Below are 24,548 nucleotides of genomic sequence, written 5' to 3'. Positions count from 1 at the left end.
TTGGTTCATGTTTAGCTGTTTATTTACTCCCATATGCCTTTCCATATCCTGATGAGGGTTCAGTTTTCCTTTCATATCGCCTCCTGCTTCCTGTAACCATGGCTCGGTTGTAATCATAGGTCATTTGTTATACTTTGTACCCAAAGTTGGATATTTTGTTACCATGGAAAGCTGTTCCCTATATATGGAATTGTATCTTTTTATTAAAAAAGCTAGATACAAGATTTATTTCAAAGCAAAAAATAAAATAAAAATAATATATATATATATATATATATATATATATATATATATATATATATTTATCTCACTAGATGAATACATCTTTTATACAGTAGAACTTATGGCTATTTCTCCAGTATTTAGACACATTTGTGCATAGCAGAGCTGAATGTGTCATGTATCTGTTTCTTTGCTTATACCCTATTAAGCTGCTCACATAAGATAAGCCTCTGTTCACACTGGGCATGGCCTAGGTGCCATTTTATTACAATATATGCTAGGGCGTTAGTTTATATTGTAACTGAAATGTACACTAGCAGGGGAGCAGGCATACTTTGCGGGACAGACACACATAATCTCTCCCATTATACCATACACATCAGCCAAATGTTAATTTAATTAAATTTTTTTAATGGGGAGAGTGGAGGTAAATAGCTGCCAGATTCCAGCACAAATCCAACATACCCAGTCCTCCCAGTCCAGCATCATCTGTTAGGTGAATGTGGGAGCTCCATAAAAATTAGATAGTTGTCTTTTCCTGCCAACACTATCTTTTCTCTAAAGGGGTTATCCAAGAATAGAAAAGGCACGGCTACTTTCTCACAAAAAAGTGCCACCCCTGTCCTGTGGTATTATAATTCAGCTCCATTCACTTCAACGGAACGGAGCTGCAAAAATCACACCTAAACTAAGGAGAGGTGCTGTATTTGGAAGAAAGCAGACATGTTTTTGTTTTTTCCTCAAAGTGTTGACAACCCCTTTAAAATATATGGGGTTCTTAAAGGGAAGCTGTCCTGGTGAAAACTCAGTCTGATATACAGGCATCATGTAACAGAGCAGGAGAAGCTGAGCAGCATGATATGTAGTTTGTGAAAATACTGTAGAATTGTCCAGTGAGCGGTCCTAATCAGTAACTGATCTCGATATGTACACTTATACAGGGAAAGCTGTCTGTCACCCACTGGACTCCTAAACCCAGAATAGACAATAGACATAAGTTTATGTCTTGCTTTATAACATTGAGCACACCTTAGAGGGGTTGTCTAGGAATTTAATATCCTGCAAGTATTAAGCGAAGTTGCCAAACTGTTTGGGTTCAGCAACATCCTCCAAACCCAAACGTTCGGCATTTGACTCTCGGTGTCTGGAGAGGTTGGATGCAGCCCTAGGGCTGCCTCCAACCTCTCCAGATGCTGGGAGTCAAATGCCGAACATTCAGATTTGGAGAATACCGCTGAACCCAAACAGTTTGGCAACCTCGCTTAAAGGGAACCTGTCACGGGGGGTCAGGAGCCTGTCACCCGTCACCGGGGGTGACAGGTCCTCTTTAATACTTGTAGGATATTAAATTCCTAGAAAACTCCTCTAAGGTGTGCTTGAAATATGAATATAGGGGGAGATTTATCAAACATGGTGTAAAGTGAAACTGGCTCAGTTGCCCCTAGCAGCCAATCAGATTCCACCTTTCATTTTCCAAAGAGTCTGTGAGGAATGAAAGGTGGAATCTGATTGGTTGCTAGGGGCAACTGAGCCTGTTTCACTTTACACAATGTTTAATAAATCTAAAAATTACAGTAAAGCAAACATATTGGGATGTAACAAGGAATAAGAATACTACATGTATACAGATCACAGAGCCATATATTAAGCAACATACTTTATTCAAACTGTGTTTTAATTGAAAAATATTACAGTTACATCCATCATTAGTATAATCTTGAATCCCAAATATGTTAATTCCTACGCAACAGCTACCAGCTACATTAAATATGTCAGATAATAGAATTCACCAAAAGTTGAGATTTAAAATGATTTGATGGGAAATTTGTCTCTAGAATTGTTGACCCATCCTAAGGCTTAGTGTCTCCATTTTGGTCAGAGATCGGATCAAACACTGAAGCTAAGATAGAGGTCCCAACACCATTACTAAATGAGATGGGGATGGTTAGTGCTATAGCTGCAGGTGCGCTCCGTACATAGAACCAGGTACACAGGAATGAGGATGGACTCAATGTGTGAGCAGTCCCTGAAGATTCTATTAGATATTGAGCAGGATTGCATAGTGCAAAGTGGTGATTTAATTTATGCAATAAGACAAGTATCCATTGTAAAGGTCCCTATACACTTTATACTTGTGTCGTCCAAACCCCCTACTTGGTATAAAGTGTATGGGCTCCACCAACAGATGATGTCGGTAGAGATAGGGGTCAGGCTTGATGGAATTTTACCACCTGACCCCTTTGTTCTCAAAAAGATAAGCCACTGCCACAGCTATCTGGCTATGGTTTACCCCTTCCTATAAAATATAGGAATGTTTGGCCATGTCAAACATTCATTCATATAGGGAGGACAGAAGAGATAATGTTATTAAAGGTGTATGGCCACCCTAAGGCAATTTAAACTGCTTTAGTCTGGGGTCAATGCATTTGTCTTTTTGTAATAAACTTATTCTTCCTGATATACAGTAAATGTACTACAGTACTACTATGCCAATGACGTCTGCCCTAAGTGATTACACAAAGACTATATGACATTACGTGAGAACGCTAGGTAGTCATTTCCTTATGGTGCGAGGTCAGGATCTTTGTGTAAACAGCAACAACAAAAAAAATGAGGACAGGTAAGTACATGTGACACCAGAACCAAGCTGAATTACTAACATTCGTATTATAACTGGTTTTATTTTCTAGTTTTATCCCTATTAAAAAAGTTTTATTAAATTTAAATGGAAAACCCCCTTTAAATCCTAGGTTTTAAAATCTTTCAACCAAGATCAATCATGTCAACCAAGGCAAGGAAATACCCATCATACAGCATAATGTAACCCATGCTCAGTCTTGGAATATGGAATATTTTTCAGGGTTCTCTGTAAAAAAAACAACAACTTTGGTTGGATTACGCCACTAGCGCTTTCCCCTCAAGGCGCTGTCCAGTTCCAGTAACTGACGGAGGAATCCACGATTAGGGATGATCCCTCTTCGGTCCTTCACTGTATTAATGGCTTCAACTAAAGTCATGCGATGGTAAATCATGAGATAGGCAAGCACCAACGTCGCCGACCTGCTCACCCCTACGGCACAATGGACCAAGATTTTTCCTGAGAGAGAAAACTAAATTTAGTGAAAAATTTCAACATTTTAAATACAAAAATATATAGCACATGTTAAACGATTTCTATTACCTCTATTTTATCCCCTTATTTGCTCTATAAAGGGGTTGTCCATGGAGCAGAAGACAGCTGAAGCCTTTTGCTCCCGCTGCTTATTTCCTCTCATTGAGGGCCGGGTCTAAGTCCTGATCCTATGAAACCAATTAGTGAGCAGTATATTGGGCTAAAGAGGCATTGATAATGCTGCGTTTACACGAAACGATAATTGGCCCGATCGTACGATTAACGATGTCGGAGTAACGTTTTTTTTTTTCATAACGGTCAGCGTTTAGACGGTACGATATATCGCATGGAAATTCGTTTTGCGATCGCTTAAGCCTATCTCACACATTGGTTAAATCGGCGAACGACTGTTTACACGGAACGATCTGTGAATTTTTTGCGAACAACGATTTTAGAACATGTTGTAAGATCAAAATGAACGATTTCTCATTCGTCGTTTGATCCTTCGCAGCGTTTACACGTACGATTATCGTTCGAATTCGATCGTTATCGTGCAAATTCGCACGATAATCGTTCTGTGCAAATGCAGCATTAGGATAGGTCGGTGATAGCGATCCTCCAGCACACCAGCTCCTGAAAAATATTATTCCAATCATGCCTGGGCAACCAAAGATGTGGCTTTGGCTGCCCAGGTATGATGATAATTGTAGTTTTGCAACAGCTGGAGGGCCGAAGGTTTTCCATCAGTGGGATAGATTCACACACAAAGTTTCTGAAAACTCTAACTGTACAGTGTCTTTTTTTTTTTTTATTGAATTTTGAAGTTTGCGTTAAAAAACGTTAAAAAACGTTAAAAATGTTCTAGGTATAGCCTTTTCCTCCATAGGCTTCTTTAGAGGCCTTGAAAAACATACAACTGAGTGTTACAGATGAGACAAAAGAAGAAAAATCTAATTAAAAAGAATAAAAGCACCTGACATATACAAGAATCAATGCATTGTGACTACTCCTGGTGATCTTATTCATGGTCATACTACCATTACACCTTGTGCTCCATATAAAAGGGTAGTTTAGTGATGTCTGAAGCATATAACAATATCAGCAAAGTTGCATTCTACGTCTGTGTCCATCTATCATATGCAAGTCTTGAGGGCAATAGTCAGTGGTGTGTAGATTTATGGCCACTCCATAAAACATGCTGCCACTACAAATCTACCACCTGACGCAATAAACTCATTTGGACTAATGGTAGGAACAGCCCTGGCCAACACTATACTGTAAATCGATAAAAATCTGCCTTTAACCACTAGGTTTCTACAATGCTGTACAATATCCCTATTTTATACAATGCAATGTGAATTTTGTCTCTAAGTACAGACATTTTATTATAATACAAACATATATCTTACCTCTTTCTCTCAGGGCCCGGTGAATAAAATCTGCTGCCGGATAGAAATGTACACTCATGTCAAATGTGGGGGAGTCTTGTGCATCTATCCCCATGTAGGAAATGTACATCCCTCTATAGTACTCTTCTCCTCCTCTGTAGCGACTGTGTGTAGCATTCAGGATGTGGGTGATATGCATCCGACATAGTTCACCTTTATTGGCTGCTATCTCTCTGGACTCGGAATAAAAGAAGCCACTCAATAAATAATAGCTGATATAGAACAGACTTCTACTTATACACCGAGATTTAGAGGTAGATTTAGTTATCAATTTAAAGGGATTTAAGTTTTTACATGAATGGATCTCAGATACCCGACATGAAGCACTGGAGGCAGACCCGCCAGCCCCCAGCGTGATGATCAATGGAGCTGTGTCACAGAGAGGAGGGGGTTTTGTCACACTGTAGGCCGGCGGGACTGCCCTCAGTGCTTCATACTGGGCCAGTGCCAGGGAATAAACTGGTACAGTGCACGGGAGCCGGGCATTAGTTCAAAAAAAGGACAGCGGCACCGGAATCCCCACGACCGTGCCGGTGCATTCATGTAAAAAAAACTTAAAGCCATATGCCTGATGGTAGATTCGCTTTAAGCCACAATTCTGCTTACATGCCGAGTTTCACATTTATTAAGTGTTTTAGACAATTTTTGTTCCCTGCTAGGCGAAAGCATGAGGCTTAGCAGGAAGCCGCAAACAGCAGCGAAGCAGGTGAGTATGCATTTTGTGTTACTCTCATTGAAGTTAATGGAAGTCACATAAATGTGTAACCCTTCCAGCTGTGCTGTTCATGTAACTCAAATCGGCTTTACAAATTGACTTGCAATTTGTTGCCCACTGCGAAACATTGGCAGATAGATTGCAGTGTTAAAATGCGCCAATATAGCAACATTTCCCATTACTACAAAAAATGTGTATGAGTCTTGTTATATTTGTGCCTGTTCAGACCTCAGTGCGGTCCTCTACCTGTAAAATACTATGACTAAGACTGCACTTTTGGCCACAATTCAGTGTGCAAGTTTCCTACCAGTCTGAACTCTGGCTGATCCAAGCACTTGCTGTGTGGTGATTGACAGGTTCCACCACACCCATCTGATTTCTCCTGCTAGCTAAAGATGGGTAAGAATAGGAGTGATGGATAGTTGCCTTCTCCACTTATCTCCCTTTCCTGTCAGTCTGTGTTCTGTGTGGTCTGGATGTCAGAGGGCTGGTCCAATCACTCCCTGGACTGGGCCTAAAGCATCTCTTAAGAAGTCCACTTGTGCTCTGGGACCTTGCTTGCAATAGTCTCTTGTAGCTTGAGCTAGTGTTTCATATTGGATTGGATTGCTTGGATTTTTGACTTCTCTGTCTGTCCTTCTGACCTCGTTTTTTTCCTGCTGTGTTTGTACCGTTCTGCTATGTCCAGTTTGAACTGTATCTGCTTGACTATTCTATTGGTTATAGCCAACCACCTAGGGTCAGGCTGGCAAGTAGGCAGGGACAGTCTTAGGGCTCACACTGTCAGTCTGTCCTTGTCTTCCAGGTCCTGGGTTCCCTTACAAGTCTACACTGTTATAGAATGTGTATTCTATGTTTCAATTAATATCACTTACTGATTTCCTAAGTAGAGCCCTGGCCACACTTCATCCGCATGGTTCCGTATAGTTTTCCCAGTATATAGGATCTTTTCAAGTTCAAACACACTTAGTATTGGATGATTGGCTCGTTGTAATGGTCCCCTAAGCAATGAGCTGCGATAGGAATATCTGGAAGTCATGATGGTCTCTGTAACATGAAGGTAAATGGTTAACGTAACAGCTTATTTACTGCTGCAAGATAGGTATAATGGAATAACAATAAGCAAACTGATACCTGCAGAAAAACCACAGGCAATCTACTAGTACACACACTTTACAGTATTGTTGTATATGTACAGTAGCTTATACACTAGTTTTAGTGTTTTAGGTTAGACAAATTTAACCTTCTGATAGCCCTTTATCACCCGGGATGGTGGGGAGGAAGATGTGTGTGTTACCTTCTTCCTCTGCGCTGGTCCCGCGCTGTTAGTCGGAGTAATCTTCGCTCTGGTGCACTGTTAGGAGCACTGCTGTGTCATCGGGCCCGCTCCTTCTAATGATAATCCATGGAGTAGGCAGGCCTGATGATGCAGCAGTGCTCTTAAAGCGAAAGTACCATCAGTTACATTCGCTTTAACATGATAGATCGGCGCCGACGCAGGGAAGCCGGTGCCACAGTCCATTTTTTGAACCGTGGCACCGATTCCCATGTACGGCGCCATTAGAATCAATAGAGCCGCGTCATAGAGGGGCAGGGGATTCCTCCCACTAGGGGCAGGCCGACCCGCCTTCAGTGCTTTAGCCCCGGCCCGGTACCCGTGGATAGAATGGCACCGTACACGGGAACTGGGCCGCGGTTCAAAAAATGGACTGTAACACCGGCCTTCCTGCGCCAGCTTCGATCTATCCGTGGGTCATGTTAAAGCGAATATACCTGATTGTACATTCGCTTTAACAGTGCCCCGGAGTTAGGACTACTCCGACTAACAGCGCAGAACCCATGCTGAGGTGGAAGGTAAGACACATATCTTCCTCTTCCACTAAGGGACTATCAGCAGGTTAGATTCACTGTCACTCTTAAAAAACTTAAGAGCTTTCTAAAGTTTTGATTGTTCAGTGTCTCAGCATTCAGACCCCAAATGATTGCTATAATGAGTGCACACACTAAACGTGTTCTCTCCCCATTCTGTGTCATGTGACCAGGGTGGACTCATGTCTATGCAGTCCTCTCAGTTCTGAGCACAGAGAGTAAGGAAAGAAGTGCTCAGCCACACGCGTCTCTCCTCGCTCATGTCTATAGGCATAAGTGCGTATAGCATCCTTGCTCACAGCTCTAACACAATCAGTAGATAACAACATTACACATGTGCATAGATACAATAACAATATACCAACAGTGCAAACATTTATTCAATATCACAATATCTGAAACAAATAAACAACACAAAACACACTATGGGGCGTTCTTCTATAGGGTCCTGTGAATTAAAGTGTACCTCTCAAGAATTTATTTTTTAAAGAAATCAATGGGGGTTGTGATCGTAAGCTAAACAAAGCAAGTTCTAGTTCATGCAAGGAAAGACACCTGCTCATCATGCAGGTTATATATCAACTGAGGGCGACTAACTTCTGCATGCTTACCAGGAGACAATGCTCTTTGTTATGCAACCATTCAGTCAGTATAATGTCACTGTGTGGTCAGAAGTTTTGGTGCTGTGTGAGAGGAGAGCTGACCATACAATGCAGGCACCTCCAGGATGTTCTGCTACTGAGTGTGAATGCACAGCAGCTGTATACACGCTCAGTGAAGGCTAGTCCCACTCTAAAGACTGCATTTTGACTGGAAAGGAGACACCTAGTGGCCATATGTATAATTGTTGATTTAAACAAAGAAAACTTTTAAGAAAATAGAGAGCGTATATTGCAAATCTGCTAAGATTTTTTCTCAACAGTTCCTTTTTAAGATCACGTCCTTATATCTTCCCTCCCTACGTGATACTGTATACATAAAGCCTAGTGTCCTAGTAAATTATTCATCACACATGATTCCCGCAGCTATGATAAATGGTTTATGTCGTGGTCCAGTAATAAGGCTGGCAGACAATTGTATTCAGGCTATTAGTCTTATCTCTGTAATATTTTTTATTAACTTTACAATTGGAACAGGTAGATGAAGATTTGGGAGCCGAGCGTCTTCTCCTTGATAAAATTACTGCTCCTGTAATATCGCATATTGTAATAGTAAGTTGCATATTAAAATCAGCTCATCCCATTCTTACTTTTAATTACTTTTTTTTAATTGTATTGCGTATTCTAATATTTGCATAATCATTATATGGTTATTATTTCTCCGCATGGTTGAGCAGGAGACTATTTTGTGCCAAAAAGAAATTTTCACCCATGTTTACCAAGTTGTATTATTCTCCTCACCCCATTGTGTTACTCACCGCCTTCTTAAAGGGACCTGTCAGCTGTTATGCTGCAGGAGGAATATCTGTTGAAAGGGTTTTCTATTAAAAAATCTCAAGTCTTCCAGTACTTATCAGCTACTATATGTCCTGCAGGAAATGTTTTATTTTCAGTCTGACACAGTGCTTTCTGTTGCCATCTCTGGCCGAGACAGGAACTCGGTTTTCTATGAATCCCCAAAGAAAACCTCTCCGGCTCTGGAGAGTTCCTGTCTCGGCCAGAGGTGTCAGCAGAGAGCACTGTGTTAGACAGGAAATAAAACAACATTTCCTGCATGACATACAGCAGCTGATAAGTACTGGAAGACAAGATTTTTTAATAGAAGTAAATTACAAATCTATATAACTTTCTGACACCAGTTGATTTGAAAGAATTTTTTTTTTCCCTGGACAACCCCTTTAATTTAGAGGGTAATTGGTATCATAACATCACTCCATGGCGATCTCTAGATTAGATGGACCATTTTACTTCTATGGAGCTTAGAATATCATTTGATTCATTCCTTTCAAAAGGAATGGGAAATGTTGGTCATTTGCCTTTTAGCCTTGGTTCATTCTTCTGCTATGTAATATTTTATGAGTTTATGAGGTGATTTTAACCTCTGGTGGATTGTAAAACTGTCAGAATTATCTGCCTTGTATATGTGCATGGACTGGTATGAATGAAATGCTGGATATTATCGCAATATAATGACTAGTTAATAGTGTATTCTGGAAAAAAAAAGACTTAAAATCAGACAGTTATACAGATTTATAAATTACTTTCCAGTCTGACACAGTGCTCTCTGCTGCCATCTCTGTCCATGTCAGGAACTGTCCCGAGCAGGAGAGGATTTCTATGGGGATTTCCTGCTGCTCTGGACAGTTCCTGTTATGGACAGAGGTGGCAACAGAGCGCACTATGTCAGACTGGAAACAACACACCACTTCCTGCAGGACATACAGCAGCTAAGTATGGGAAGACCTAAGATTTTTTAATAGAAATAAATTGCAAATCTATATAACTTTCTGACACCAGTTGATCTGAATGAAAAAGGTTTTCACTGGACAACCCCTTTAACTATGTAACCACGACCGATGAAAAGGTTTGACATGTCAAAGCTTTTTTTTAATGACAATACCTTTGTAAAGTCAATGGACTGTTGCATATAAATCCCATTTCATAAACGTATATAAATACATGGGCTACTGACAGGACAATCATCATGTCATTCTTGCCCACTTTTTCTATAGTGAAATGACATTGTTACTATTATTTTCCTTACCCCCCAACGTTGGCAATGACCTGGCCGTCCTGACTAGTGGGTATTGTAAAGACTTGTTATCAGAAAAGTGGGGTCTAGTGTATTATTTCAATGTACAGGTCTTTTTTTTCATGTTTTGTCTTGTTAAACACAAGCAGACAATTATGCTTGCCTGTTAATTTCTCTAAAGCCTAAATCCAATAAACATGTCATACCTAGCAGCCAGCTCAGCAAAGCCTTCCGCATTGTGCTGAAAATGCTGCATTATTTCTACAACCAGGGGAACAATTGAGTTTATGTAATATATGATCTCTATACATTTCTCTGCAAAACACAGAGAAGCAGGGTTGTTTGTGTGCTGAAAAATGACATCTGCTTCTTCTCCTGGCCTTCTGTTGTGTCAAATCTCTAATTGTACAGTGTGAGCTTCACAGTCAGGGGCCCAGGTGCCCATGTGAATCCACAGAGGCCGCTGGAACACTAAAGCAGTGGATTTTATTGTCTTCACTTGTTTGATAGCGCAGCGAAAATCTGCTAGATATGGAATTAAAAGACGTTATAATCAATGGTGGAAATGATATTTGCAAGCTTACTCATATGTATTACAATGATTTTAAGCATCTTCAAGGAATGTATCACTAGGTTTATTCCACCGTAAATGAGGGCAGCGTAAACTAGTAACAGAAATGCTGAACAGATCGGTGTATTACTTACATCATTTTGCTCAGCCGTTCTCCTAATATGCAGGAGAATAGGATTCTTGCCACACCCCTCCCCCCCCCGCCCTCCAGCTGCTGAGTGACAGGTGACTGCCTATATACAGCATGGATAGATAACTGCCTATCAGCAGCTGGTGGGCAGAGTTTTCTGCTTCTCATGAATATCAAGGACTACTGAGCATAAGCACATAATAGAGAAGATTACTTACTGTCCTTTTTATTCAGGAGGATATTGCTGAATCAGCTGCTCAGTACAATGTAAGTGATACATCATTCTGTTCAGCTTCTCTGTCACTAGTTTATGCTACCCTGAGATAGTCTCTTTAAGATGCTTTTCAGAATACGGCTTTGTCCCTGTATACTTTATTATTTGGGTGGAAAAAATGATTTACCTATACAGAACAAGTGCACAGGTAAGGGGTGAATTGGAAATGTATGATTTGGGGAGTAAAAGAGAATTTGTCAGCTGTATATCAATGGTCAGAGCTGCAGATATGGGCTCATAGCTGATAGGGAGATACGTGTCTCACAGCCGCTGGCTGTTTTGCAGAGTTATTAAACAATGTTTTCCTTCCAAGCTCAAGTGTCAGGACGTGCTTAGTTACAACATGGACTCCTTCTCCTCCCGCCCACCAGATGATTGATGTGCAAAGCGTAGTGCTGGGTGCTAAATCCTGTACATTAATCATGCAGGGGTGGGGGTTCAAGCAGGGGTGGGGGAGGGAGAAGTTGTGCATGCTGCAGCTCAGCACAGTCTCTAGGACACGTGAGCTTTATAGTATAACTTTAGAAACAGCGATTCACTATCATTTGTTTTCTCTCCTAAGGGCCCATGTTTACAGCTCTAAGCATGATATACAGCTGACAGATTCTCTTTAATGGTGCGTTCACACCTACAGGATCTGCAGCTGATTTTCTGAAGCAGATTTCATTTAAATAACTGGACACAGCATCAAATCTGCTGCAGATCTGCTGCAGATCCTGTAGGTGTGAACGCACCCTTATAGTACAAACTGGACCTGTTTTATAGCAATTTAGGTGTTGGCTGGAGTGGCATACACAAGGGGGTTGTATGGAGCTAAAACCCCTCCCTTGTGATCTCACTGTCCCCAGCTATTTCTGCAGCTCTCCATGGCCTACGGTACATTGGGCAACATTGCTTTCTATCGTCTGTTCATGGAAACTCTGTCATTCTCCGGCAGCTCTTCCGGCAGCCGATCGTCTTTGAGCTTTTCCGATGAGACACTCGGCTGCTCGGGAGAGCTTCGGGGATCCCCAGCGCAGTCAGTGAACGTCACACTGCCTTGCTGGGAACGGGACAGGAGACACACGGAGGCCGGGAACGGGCCCCAGGTGAGTTAACTGTGTTTTTTTTTTTTATAGTGGTTGCCTCATACGGTGGGGATGTGGCAGTTTTTGCGCTCCCCCACCATATGGGGTGACCATACCCGGCGTATAAGACAACCTCCGACTTTTAAGAACATTTTTCGGGGTTAAAAGTCATCTTATACAGTAAATTGCAATCTTGCTTAATTTCACATCTAATGATAATTTAAGTTTTAAAAGTTATACCGACAGTGACACTTTAACTTTCAATCCAATTTTACACACTGGTCTAATGATCTGCAATAACAGCATCATAGATCCTAGATTGGATCATGAGTCAGATTGGGATTTGTGACCTTTATAAAGAGAAAAAATGTTCATGTATTAAAGAGGTTTTCTGGGACTACCTGGTCAAAGTGAATAGGAGCAAAGCTGCAGTTACCAAGTGCCACCACTATTAAATGAATGGCGCCGAGGTACCCGCCCTATTCACAGTGTAGTGCAGGGCATCAGCGATAAATTGCTTATCCTTTATATAGGTCACCAATACTGTTGAGCAAGCATGCCCTATTGAGCATAGTGCTCAGCTGAGCAATGAGCTGAACGGCACTGCTTGATGCTCGATGCCTGGCACATTCTGTTATACAGTAGCCATGTTGGCTACTGGCACAGCAGTGATTGGCCAGCTGCATCAGGTGACTTGGGTCTATAAAGGTGTGGGTCACCTGATGCTTGGCTCAGTTGCCGTCATTTAGCAGGCAGGGAGGACGCTGGAGGAGGGACAATGTTTGTGTAAGGAATGGTGGGCCAAATGATCCTTCTCCTGTTTCCGTTCTATTTCCATTGTGTGTTTATCGCTTTCGGAGGTTTTCAGGTGAACCAGACACCCTCCGCTATGTCAAGCAGGGGGGCACCTGGTTAAATACTCGACTCTCCCATTTATTTTAAGGGTACAAACTCACTGGGCGGATCCGTAGCGAGTTTCTCGCTGTGGATCCCTGTCCTGTACAGTCTATGGGCAGACAAACTCGCAGCAGGATGCAAATCCCACTGCGAGTGTGTCAGCAGCCCACCCCCCGGAGTGTATATGCAGTGTCCCAGAACAGCCCTTCTTATGCTCACACTTTCATTATAAACAGTTCTGTTCTGGAAAGCTATGGTCCACTGCAAACTGCGTGTATTGTGTCCCCCTTCTCAGTATTTAAGTCTGCCATTTCAGTCATTTATTGCATGTGAATTCAGGTATCAGTGTCTAAAGGTATTATGTCGCCTCCTAGTGTTCAAGGATGGTACTTCTCATGTATATTCCTCTGTATATGCCTAATGGTGTGATGATGCAATGGCTGGATGTCACGTGACTGTGCCCTGCTTCCATGGTAACACCAATGGTCATCGAGCTTTTGGCTGGGGTTACCATGTGACTTCCTGTGCTACCTCAGTCTATTCCCTACCATCAAGGGGATAGGTTGTCTGTTAGTCCTCTCTCTCCCTGCCAAAGAGGGAGGCCTGCGTTGTGCTCTGCTGCTCCAGTCCACTGGCTGTGTTCCTGTCTCAAGTCTCAAGATCCTCATCTGTGTATCGATTCTTCAGTCATTCTTCAGCCCCTCTCATTATCATCTTCCCAAATCATCAACAGCAAGTATTCAATTCAAGTCTCATTCCACCCAGCATCTCTGCTTCAGTATCACTACTACTCCCATCATTCAGCACGCTACTCTCACAGCCTATTGCAGCATCACCCATTATTCTGCTTTATTCAAGTTTGCCTTATTCCCGGTTGCATCCGGAGAGACTGTTGCTACTAGTTACCACCGTTACAATAAATACACAACTACCGTTGTTTCTGAACCTTGGCATTGGTGTGATAATTGGTGCCCTGACTAAGGACAACGAAGAATCGCACGCCCAGTATTCCCGCATGGTCAGGAGCTCGGCTTCAGCTGTAGCACCCTCGTGCCCAAACCGTGACCACTACATCCTACAGCTGCCCCGATTCCTGCACCCATCCAACATCTGTATAGCGGAGTGGCCCCTAGGGGCCAGGGCGTAGCATATACATCACCTGGTCCCCTGCACATCCTGCTCAGCCAATCAGTGTGCTGCCCCGGCACTGATTGGCTGAGCGGCATGTGAAGACACCGGGAGCCCTGAAGCAAGCCGGAGCGGGAACCAGGTGATGTATACACTCTGGTGGCCGGGGGGTTAACGGGACGGGCTGCTGACAAACTCGCAGCGGGATGTGCATCCTGCTGCGAGTTTGTCTGCCCATAGACTGTACAGGGCAGAGACCTGCATCGAGTCTTGCTGTGAATTCGCAGCGAGAAATGTGGATCTGTGGATCTGCCCAGTGAGTTTGCACCCTAATAGGGTTTGTTATGTGTCGAGCACTCAAGCATTGAAAAAAGCTCTGCTCAAGTAAAGAGCACCCAGTGCTTATTGAACACTAGTCCTCAGTCCTATAGTCCCCTAGAAACTTGTGTGAAACTGACCTAACAAGGAGTAATATAATTTTTAAGATTAAAGTGGGACATTTTTAAACTTGTACACAAGCTATGTCCTCCTTACTAGCTGCTTTGAAGAAAATGTTCTTGATCTAAAAAAATAAACCCAATAAAATGATGTAAGGAAATGTGATCTGAATGTGATCTGAATGTAGCCAAAACCCCATTTCTTCCCCTATACCCCCGCAATGTTGTCAGGATTGTTGGCAACAACAGGCAGCTATTGGGGATGCAATGAGAGCATAGCCTTCCAAACGCAAATGTGGGAAGTTTTATCATTTATTTTTAATTAATAGTCATGTATAATCAAGCTCTGATTATAAAGGTTTTTTTTTTTAATGTTCTTACGCCTTAAAATACCATTCTGGGTGCGTGTAAAGACGCCTCCTGGATATATTGTGGCTTTCCATACAGCAATAATAGACAAGTCTGTAAACAGTTGTTCTGTAACCGCTAATTTCCCATTTCTTCTCCTAATTATGTTCTCTATACGTGATCTCGATGACAATGCCTTTCGCTGAAAAGAAAGATACTTAAAGGCTCACTTATCTGTATCACACAGCTGCACTAATCTTCCTGGTAACAGGTGTTTCTCCAAATAATAAGGGAGTGACACACAGTGATGGCAACCAGCCACCAATTGGTTTTAATTATAGCCGGAGCAAACCCAGACGGAGCCCAACTGCGGGGCAATCCTTCCAATCCATCCCACCGCTATTCCTCATCACATCTCTCTATTAGTTTTGTGGAGCGGCAGTGGTATTGTGCACTGAACGTCCTGAGGGTCCGTCTCATTACAGCTATACTTTTTATAAAAATAATATGTGTTTCTTATCTCCGTGTTTTGCATTGCGACTTAAGGCTGGATTTTATTTATCACCTTGCCACCGGTGTTCAACAAAACAAAAGAGAAGCTTAAATTGACTGAACCCCCCCCCCAGTTGGACTGGCATATTGGGTCTGATAGGCGATGAGCGAACCTCGAACGTGACCGGGTTGGTCCGAACCCGAATGTCCTGCGTTTGATTACCAATGGCCTGATGAATACTGTAAACGTTTACTGGGCCTATTACACGGCTCGATATTCACTTAGCAGGAGCTGCATGGACGTTGTTTCCGATGTCCTGGCAGCCCTTTCCCAAACAGTATACATTACCCATCCACGCTCCAGGGCTCCTCCTGGCCGGCTGATTGGCTGAGTGGCCTGTTAGCTCAGACAGGCCCCTCTGAAGCTGCAGCGTGCGGGACCGGGGAGGAAGAAGAGATCAGGAGGAGCCCTGGAGCGTGGATGGGTAATGTATAGTTTGAAGAACCGTCAGCTGCCTGCCATGCATTGCTATTACACGTAAAGATGCACGGTTGACGGACGATGATTTTAGGTTTGGGCCTAAAGAAACAATGATCGTTTCATCGGCTGATCATTGTCTATTACACTGAGCGACATTCTTCTGATTCGGCCAATTATTGTGGTGTCTAATAGCACCTTTGGGGTTGCATCCAACTTATTCAGCCACCGGTAATCAAATGCAGAGCGTTCGGGCACGGACAAACGCCCTCATCTCTAGGGTGCACCAAGCCAAGATGCTAACCCATTGTTAGTGTCACCTGAAGGAACATGCTGACACAGCACTTTAAATATGTTTCATATAGATTTTACCAGTTGCACATGGACACTATAAGAGTATAAAGGCTGTGCAGTCTATAAGGAACATGTTATAGAGCAGGAGATGCTGAATAGATTGATACCTAATTCTGTGGGACCTTAATACAGCTCAGGAGTCCAGTGGGTGGTTTTAACAGTGATTGACAGTCTTCTCTGTATTACTATTAGAGATGAGCGAACCTGGAGCATGCTCGATTCCATCCGAACCCGAACGTTCGGCATTTGATTAGCGATGGCTGGAAAACATGGATATAGTCATTGGCTGTATGCATGTTTTCCAGACAGCCTTAGGGTATATTCACACGAACGGTCTCGCAGCGAGATTCTCGCTGCGAGACCGGCAGGTCCTGGCAGTTCCCACAAACTATATACTCGCTGCGGTCTGAACGACCGCAGCGAGTATGTAATTCTGCCGCCCTTAACCCCTTCTGCTCCCGCCCGGCTCCCCCGCTGTAAGCATACATTACCTGTCCTCGCTGCACGGGCCCGGCGTCCTGCTCTCCCGTCCGGCCAATCAGTGGCTGCGGCTGGGCAACACACTGATTGGCCGGGCGGAAGAGCAGGATGCCGGACCCGTGCAGCGAGGACAGGTAATGTATGCTTACAGCGGGGGAGCCGGCCGGGAGCAGAAGGGGTTAAGGGTGGCAGAATTACATACTCGCTGCGGTCGTTCAGACCGCAGCGAGTATATAGTTTGTGGGAACTGCCAGGACCTGCCAGTCTCGCAGCGAGAATCTCGCTGCGAGACCGTTCGTGTGAATATACCCTTAGAGATTTATCCAAGTTCTGCAGCCCCAGCTAATCAAATGCCGAAAGTTCGATTCGGATGGACTCGAACCCGAACCTGGTTCGCTCATCTCTAATTACTGTACATACAAAGATTGGTATCAATCACTAATTTGGACCGCCCACTGGACTCCTACACCCAGAATGAGCAGGGATTTAAATAGAATTAATTACAAGATACCAAATTCCCCAAGGCTATATATCAATCTGCTCAATCAAATGTTTGGGTAATGTTCCCTGCATTCCCCCGAGTAATGGGCATACACAGGCTGTGGCTCTCAGGTTCTCTTGGGCTTACTGCTGCCTATAAATATGTAGGTCAGAGAGAATGGAACATTTCTCAGTATAAATAGGTATAAACATTAACCAGCAAATCTACTCAGGTAGTGGTCAGACCAGTAATGCGAGACAGTTGTAGGGATGGATATGAGGAGGAGTTTAAGCTGGTTAATGAAATTATTCCATACTTTGACTATTGATTTTTCTGTCGGGTTTCCATCATGGTGTTTTGTAGAACACAATAGCTAAAAAGGCTGCATTATTATATCAAAAAGATTAAATCTGTGTTGTAAACCAAGTCAAAAGGGTAAAAAGGAACAAATCCAATGTACCATGAAAAAAACTGTGAACCAAGAAACGCTGCTTTATACGGTTCATTGGCAACCTGCCTTATATTTTATTTTTGTTGGTTTATATGGTCTATATGTAACACTTAGGGGTTTCCATGTACCATTAGTTTTAAGCTTTCTCTGTGATGAAAACTAAACTCCAGCAGGAAGACAATATGACAATAAGAAAATACAACCATGAACAAAAAAAACTAAGTACATCTTAAAGGGGTATTCCATTCAAACATAACTTTTAATATGATATAGCTTCCCATGATGAGACTAACTATTCCTTCCATACTTGTTATTATCTATTTGTGGTGCACTCCTGTGAGGCTCGACCGGTCACTTGCCAGATGGTGCTGCGTGATGCCACTACTGTGGTGGTTGGTTGGAGTATAGCTCAGCCAGATGGTATACTGTTGTGACGCCAGTGCCAGGTGGGCACACAGGTGTGGAGGCACACCTGCTTTTAGTTTAGGGGTGCTGGCTATACCCTTTCCCCTGTGGTCGGTGACCTGTCGGGCTGCGAGAGTGTCCCTTGGGTGCTTATCAAGGTGGTCCAAAAAGGAATTGTGAAACACCCGGACTATTGGTACCGCCACCCACAGAAAGGGTCCTGTTACCATAAAAAAAACTCTTCTTTACTTTAGGAATACTTGATACAGTAGTATACAGTAGATTTGTGACTTGACAATATACTTTGGACTTGACTGACAAGACTTGTGCTGAGAGTTTTAGAAGTAGTATAGCCGTGCTAGCTTGGTTACGTGCTGAGAAGTATAGTAAGTTCAGAGAAGTAGAGAGGAGGATGTCACAAGAGTCCCAACCCAAGTAGTAATGTGCTCTGCTGAAACTTTAGAAGTAGAATACTTGAGAGTAGAGAAAATACTTGTGCCCATGTTATGACCTTTGTCTTTGCACCACCTATTGCTCCCCAGTGTCGGGTGACCCGTCCTATGAGTGTGACACAAGCCCCAGACCTTGTTACCTAGGTTGAGCAGAGTGGTCAGAATTTTCTGGTTACACCTGCGCTTGCTTTATCCGGATCAGTTCCTCCTGCTTCAGGATACTGTCCTGCAACTTTAGATATGTTCACAATGTGGGCTGGGATGATCTCTGACTTTTTACCCTCGGTGAGCGTTTAACACTGCATAGTGAGTAGAAGTGCTGCTTTCAAGAAAAGTTTGTCTGTGCTTACCATGTGTGTCTGTCCACTATCACACTACAGACTAGACTACACTGGACTCGTCCTCTAACAGGGGACCTGGCATAAGCCAGGGCCCAACTTGACTGCTGTAGGGACCCATTCTGGCTTGTGTACAGGATCTCTGTACAGGAACCAAACTAAGACTGACTAAGTGTGTGACTACACTTCCTCTCCCCATGTTACAACTTCCTATAGGGTATGTTATACCTGCCGTGAGTGGGTGAGAATAGAATGCAAAAGAAGAAAGAGAACAGAGATAGGTGGAGAAGAATAAAGAGCTCTAATTGGTGCACAAAAAACAATAACCCCTTGATAAATACAGCCATGCAATACTTAGATACAAGACATACATACTAACGACATCTAGTGGCAAAACTTAGGTACTACTTCATTACCACTTTTACTTAGAGTACAGGCTTTTGCGAGGGGTAACACCCATCGTGGGACACCCCATATTCAGTCTCCTTCCCTCAGTTCTAAGCTGCTGCTTTCTGCTGAAAACAGAAAAACCTGTGTGTGAGCTTTTCTCTTCCCTCCCCATCACTTCTGAGACGGATGATGTAAACAAGTCCCTGACTGGCTTTATCTTCAACATTGTAGCTTCTTTGTAATGCTGGGAGGGTTAATCACAGCGAATTCATCAGCAACTTGACCTCAGAATAAGGGCCCTATTCCACCGGACGATTATCGTTCAGATTATCGTTAAATCGTTCGGTTGAAATGCAGTTAACGATTAACGACCGAACGAGAAATCGTTGATCGCTTTATAAGACCTGGACCTATTTTTAGCGTTGCTCGTTCGCAAAACAGTCGCAAATTGTTCGCATTGAATAAGACATCGGTCGTTCGCAATAGATACGAACGCAATAGCGAATAAATAGCGAAGAAAAAACGATCGCAATTACGATCATAAGTAATGATTATTGTTCCATGGAAATGAGTGAACGTTTTCAGGTCTTTTGCAATAGCGGTCGTTTGAGATCGTTAATCGTTAACGATTATGCAAACGATAATCGTCCGGTGGAATAGGGCCCTAACCCTCCCAGCATTACATCAGCTGTCTCAGAAGGGAGGGGGGAGAAGGGGGAAAAATAGAGAAAAGGTCACACACAGATTTTTGTGTCTTTAGCAGAAAGCAGAAGCTGAGAACTAGGGGAAGGAGACTAAATAGATAATAACAAGTATGGAAGGAAGTGATAGTCTCTAACCATGGGCAGCATCATATGAAAACGTTTGTTTGAATGGAAAACCCCTTTAAGGAACTCATGATTTGGTGCTGGGCTCTGGACACCAGGCTGTTTTCAGGGGTGCACAGGAAGGAAGCCCAAAGGATCCATCTGTCCAATATCTGGAGACGAGTACTATAAAGATAAAATAATAATGTGGGTCCTCGGTTTCCTCTTTCTAATAGTTTCACTGGTTAATACTGAATGACAGTGCCAGAACATCAAGATCCAGCATTGATCCCTATTGGCACAGAACAAGGTACAGCTCACAGTGATAATGAGAAAATGTCCAGGCTTATATCCAGCGATCAAAGACAGATTATGAGTGGGGCATGGAAGCTTGTCGGACAGCAAGCGAAGGAAGCTCTAACTTTAATTTGTACTGTATCCATCATCCACAGAGCAAAAACATTAAACTTTATTTATAGAGATGAATAGAGATGAGCGAACCTGGAGCATGCTCGAGTCCATCCAAACCCGAACTTTCGGCATTTGATTAGCGGTGGCTGCTGAAGTTGGATAAAGCCCTAAGGCTATGTTGAAATCATGGATATAGTCATTGGCTGTATGTTTTCCAGACAACCTTAGAGCTTTATCCAAGTTCAGCAGCCCCAGCTAATCAAATACCGAACGTTCAGGTTCGGATCGACTCGAACCCGAACCCGGTTCGCTCATCTCTAGTCATGAAGTATCATAGGACTGGTAGTTCTCTGTAATTCTGACGCGTTTCAAGCAACATTGCATCCAATGACTAAAAGCTTTACTATTTGATATGAGTCAGAGTTACAGGGAACTACTAGTCCTTTGATATTTTAAGATGTTCTAATAAAGGCTAATGCTTTTACCCTGTGAATGCTGGGTACATACATTTTGGGCTGCACCCCTGTGTCTATAAAGTGGCTTAAACAGCAGGTCACTGCTTATAAAACAACATGGCTGAAATAGTATCCATAACAAAGTATAAAAGAAGTCCTTTTAAAAAGGCTTGTTGTCTAGGTTACCGACCACCTCTGAAAGCAGTGGTATGGCTGGTGTATATATGGCTATAGTATACATATTTAGATATATTATACAGTATCTATACAATATACATCTACATTATTCCTTTATATACACCAGCCAGACCAATGCTTTTAGAGCAGAGTGGTGGTCGGTAACCTACACAGTGAGCTGTTACCAATGGGAGGGAAATAACAGCATAGGAGAAGGAGGCATGTTAGCTAAACTTGACCAGCCCTACATGTCTAACTTTGCTAGTTGAGATGGGATTACCCCTTCATTGGCATATAGCTAGTAATATAGTAGTATAGTGTAATTGTATATTAGTATAGTGTCCAATGGCTGATATCCTTAGGGATCATAAAAACAAACTGGAACCTGGTATTTCTACTATATTTAAAGGGGTTTTCTCACAAGATTATTGCTCTCACGTCTTTGGGAAAGTGAAGAGACCCCTAATGATCACAATAGCGGATTATCGTATCCCCTTGTTCAAATAGACTTGCAGTTGAACATGCCCTTCCATTCACTTTTTATGGTCCTCACATAGATAGCTAAGCATTGTACTCGGTTACCTTCATGTGCACCATAGAGGTGGATGGAGTGGCTGCATGCATGTATAACTGTTAATCCATTCAAATGGGGGAAGGGAGGTTATGGCACCCTGTTCTCATAACGAATGGGGTTCCCAGTGGTCCTGTTGATAGGGGATATGCGTCTCTCATGGCATGGCATATTCCCTTTAAGTGAATAACGCTGAACTACAACTAACCTGCTATCCCAAACACATCACATTATGGTGGCACCATTGCCAAACCTGCAGGGGTTTCGGCATTTGGTTGGGAAGCTGTTTTGGATTAGCACTGATCATGTATTAACTGTGTATCTGTCCACATGATATTTGAAGTTTCCATTGGAGATATATGTCAGCATACGACAAAGCTAAGCCATCACCCATAGAATCCCAAATGTGTAGTATATGGTCGCCTATGGATATTTGTTTACATAGTCTTAGTAATAGGCCAATAATAACTATTAGCTTACCTCTTGAGGGTACAAACCCACACACCGTATACACAGCAGATACGCAACAAATACGCAGCAAATACGCAGCAGATTTGTTGGTACAGATTTGATGCTGTGTTCAGTTATTTAGATATAATCTGCTGCGTTTTTGCTGCGTATTTGCTGCGTGTTTGCTGCGTATTTGCTGCGTATCGCAGCAGTAAATACGCTGCTTATACGGCGTGTGGGTTTATACCCTTAAAGTGTCCCTGTCATTATAAAAACTTTGAAAAAAAAGTCTCGTACACTTATGTTCAAAGTCTTCAGACCCCCCCCATCTCTACACATAGCTGAGCCCTACTCTTCCCGACTCTGCGCTCTCTAACTAGCTAACATAGTTGACTTGCAGTCCTATGTCCTATGTAAAACAGCAAAGAATACATTGTGAATTGTAAAAAATTGTAGGAGTTACTGCATCTAGGTGTATGATGAGGAGACCACAGCCATACATCCCTACTGAAGTTGACATTTATCTCTATGCAGTTGCATTATTTGCACATTGTCAGAACTTTCGGTAGGATTGACTTGCAGTCCTATCTAAAACCACAGACATCATGATAAAATTCAGAGCTAGTCCATCTACATGTATGATTAGGAGACCACAAGGCGCCCATACTCCTCTTTTCCATCTATAGCCTGGTTGGACATAATAAAGCAGAGACAATGAGCACTTACCTCGGTGTAATGGAGGCTACCAGTGGGCACCGGTGTGCGGGGTTAACATGTAGCCTGTTTTTGTGAGACTTAATTATAATCCCTCTCCTGCCACCCTCTCCGCTGCTGCACTTAGAAACCGCTCAGTAAACATCTATTTTAAGCCATGACAAGTGCAGACTGGGAAGGGAGAGAGCGAGGGAGACAGTCATGACTATCTAATGATACTGAAAAGGGTTTACATTCCTGCAACACGTCCCTTCTCTCGCTTCCATTGCTGGCGACGTTGGTATGTTTTGTTAGCAACGTGCAAATTATGTGTAAATGATGTCTTTTCATGGTGGGCGCCTCAGACAGTCCGGTGAATGGACGGGGATGGGGCGGAATAAACCTGCATATAAATGCTGCATTGTGAAAGAAGGAAAATAATCATTCATTTGCTGCATTATATTTCCCTGCCCTAGATGCCAGTTTAGTTTTCATGTGAAAAGAAAATGTACACCTGTCTAGTCAGCAGCTGGTATTAGAGGAGAGAAGGGGATAAACGGGAGCCATCGTCTCAGATGTCTGCCAGATAATAACACGGGGGAGGAAATGGGCTGCGAAAAAACACACAAAAGTTAGAAGGATTTTGGGAGGGCGCTGCCCATGGCAACCAATGGAGCTTGCAACATGATTGCTGGAATAGTTGCTAAGGGCAACGCAGATTTTTGTAATTAGGTATATACAAGTCATAGCCACATTACAACTCAGACAGTCCTTAAAGCGACTCTGTCCCACAATCTGACCCCCCAAACCACTTGTACTGTCAGATAGCTGATTTTAATCCAAGATCTGTCATGGGGTCCGTTCGGCAGGTGATGCAGTTATTGTCCTAAAAAACAACTTTTAAACTTGCAGCCCTGTGCCAAACTGCCCTGGCCTAGAGTATCTGTGCCCTAACTTTGCTCCACCCCTCCATCCCTCCTCCCCACCCTCCTCATCATTAGGAATGCCACTAGTAGGATTTTTCCTATTCCTCTGCAGTGAACACTGCACAGGTGACTTATTGATCCAGCCCATGTACCGTGCTTACACTGCTGATGAACAGTAGGAAATCTGCCTGGGGCATTCCTATTGATGAAGAGGGTGGGGAGGAGCGACGGAGGGGTGGTGCAAAGTTAGGGCACAAATACTCTAGGCCATGGCAGTTTGGCACAGGGCTGCAAGTTTAAAAGTTGTTTTTTAGGACAATAACTGCATCACCTGCTGAACGAACCCCAGGACAGATCTTGGATTAAAAGCAGCTTTCCCTATCCACAGGATATCGGGCCCCAGATTCTGTATTATGAATAGAACTGTGGGTCCATTCCTATGGAGTGACGGAAAGAGCCAAGTATGCCGGAAGAGCGCTGTACTCGGCTCTTTCCATCTGCAGCATAGGAATGAATAGAACCACAGGTCAGGTGCTGTACCCCCAGCTCTATTTATAATACACAAGCCGGGGCCCAACACGGAGATCGGCAGAGGGTACAGAGGTTGGACCTTCCGCGATCTCCTACTCTTCCCTTATCCTGTGGATAGCAAAAAAGTTCATTTTTCCTGGATCACCTCTTTAAAATGTTATACCCATCTACTGAGAATCCAACAGTCCCTGTTCTCTTCCTGGTTTGGAACTGGGGGGAAGGGGGAATGAGGATGGGATGCATCAGTGCGGAGGTGAACCAGCTTGGAGCTCACACATGTCTCCAAGAACAATCCAAA

General features: G+C 43.1%; 1 protein-coding gene across 1 annotated transcript; it reads right to left on the bottom strand.

The window, feature by feature from the left end:
• Window positions 1-1,864: 1,864 nt before the first annotated feature.
• On the bottom strand, window positions 1,865-22,938 carry DUSP26 (dual specificity phosphatase 26). Its single transcript, XM_069956782.1, has 4 exons — window positions 22,827-22,938; window positions 6,373-6,544; window positions 4,744-4,955; window positions 1,865-3,319 (listed from the first exon to the last, which is right to left on the bottom strand). Exons 2-4 carry the CDS (start codon window positions 6,534-6,536, stop codon window positions 3,126-3,128), a joined length of 570 nt encoding a protein of 189 aa, XP_069812883.1. The 5' UTR covers window positions 6,537-6,544; window positions 22,827-22,938; the 3' UTR covers window positions 1,865-3,125.
• Between the last annotated feature and the right edge of the window lie 1,610 nt (window positions 22,939-24,548).

The sequence above is a fragment of the Dendropsophus ebraccatus genome, chromosome 1, assembly GCF_027789765.1.
Source record: "Dendropsophus ebraccatus isolate aDenEbr1 chromosome 1, aDenEbr1.pat, whole genome shotgun sequence".
Classification (NCBI taxonomy): Eukaryota; Metazoa; Chordata; class Amphibia; order Anura; family Hylidae; genus Dendropsophus; species Dendropsophus ebraccatus.
Note: the sequence above shows the minus strand (reverse complement) of the source record. Positions and strands in the feature narration are given on the sequence as shown.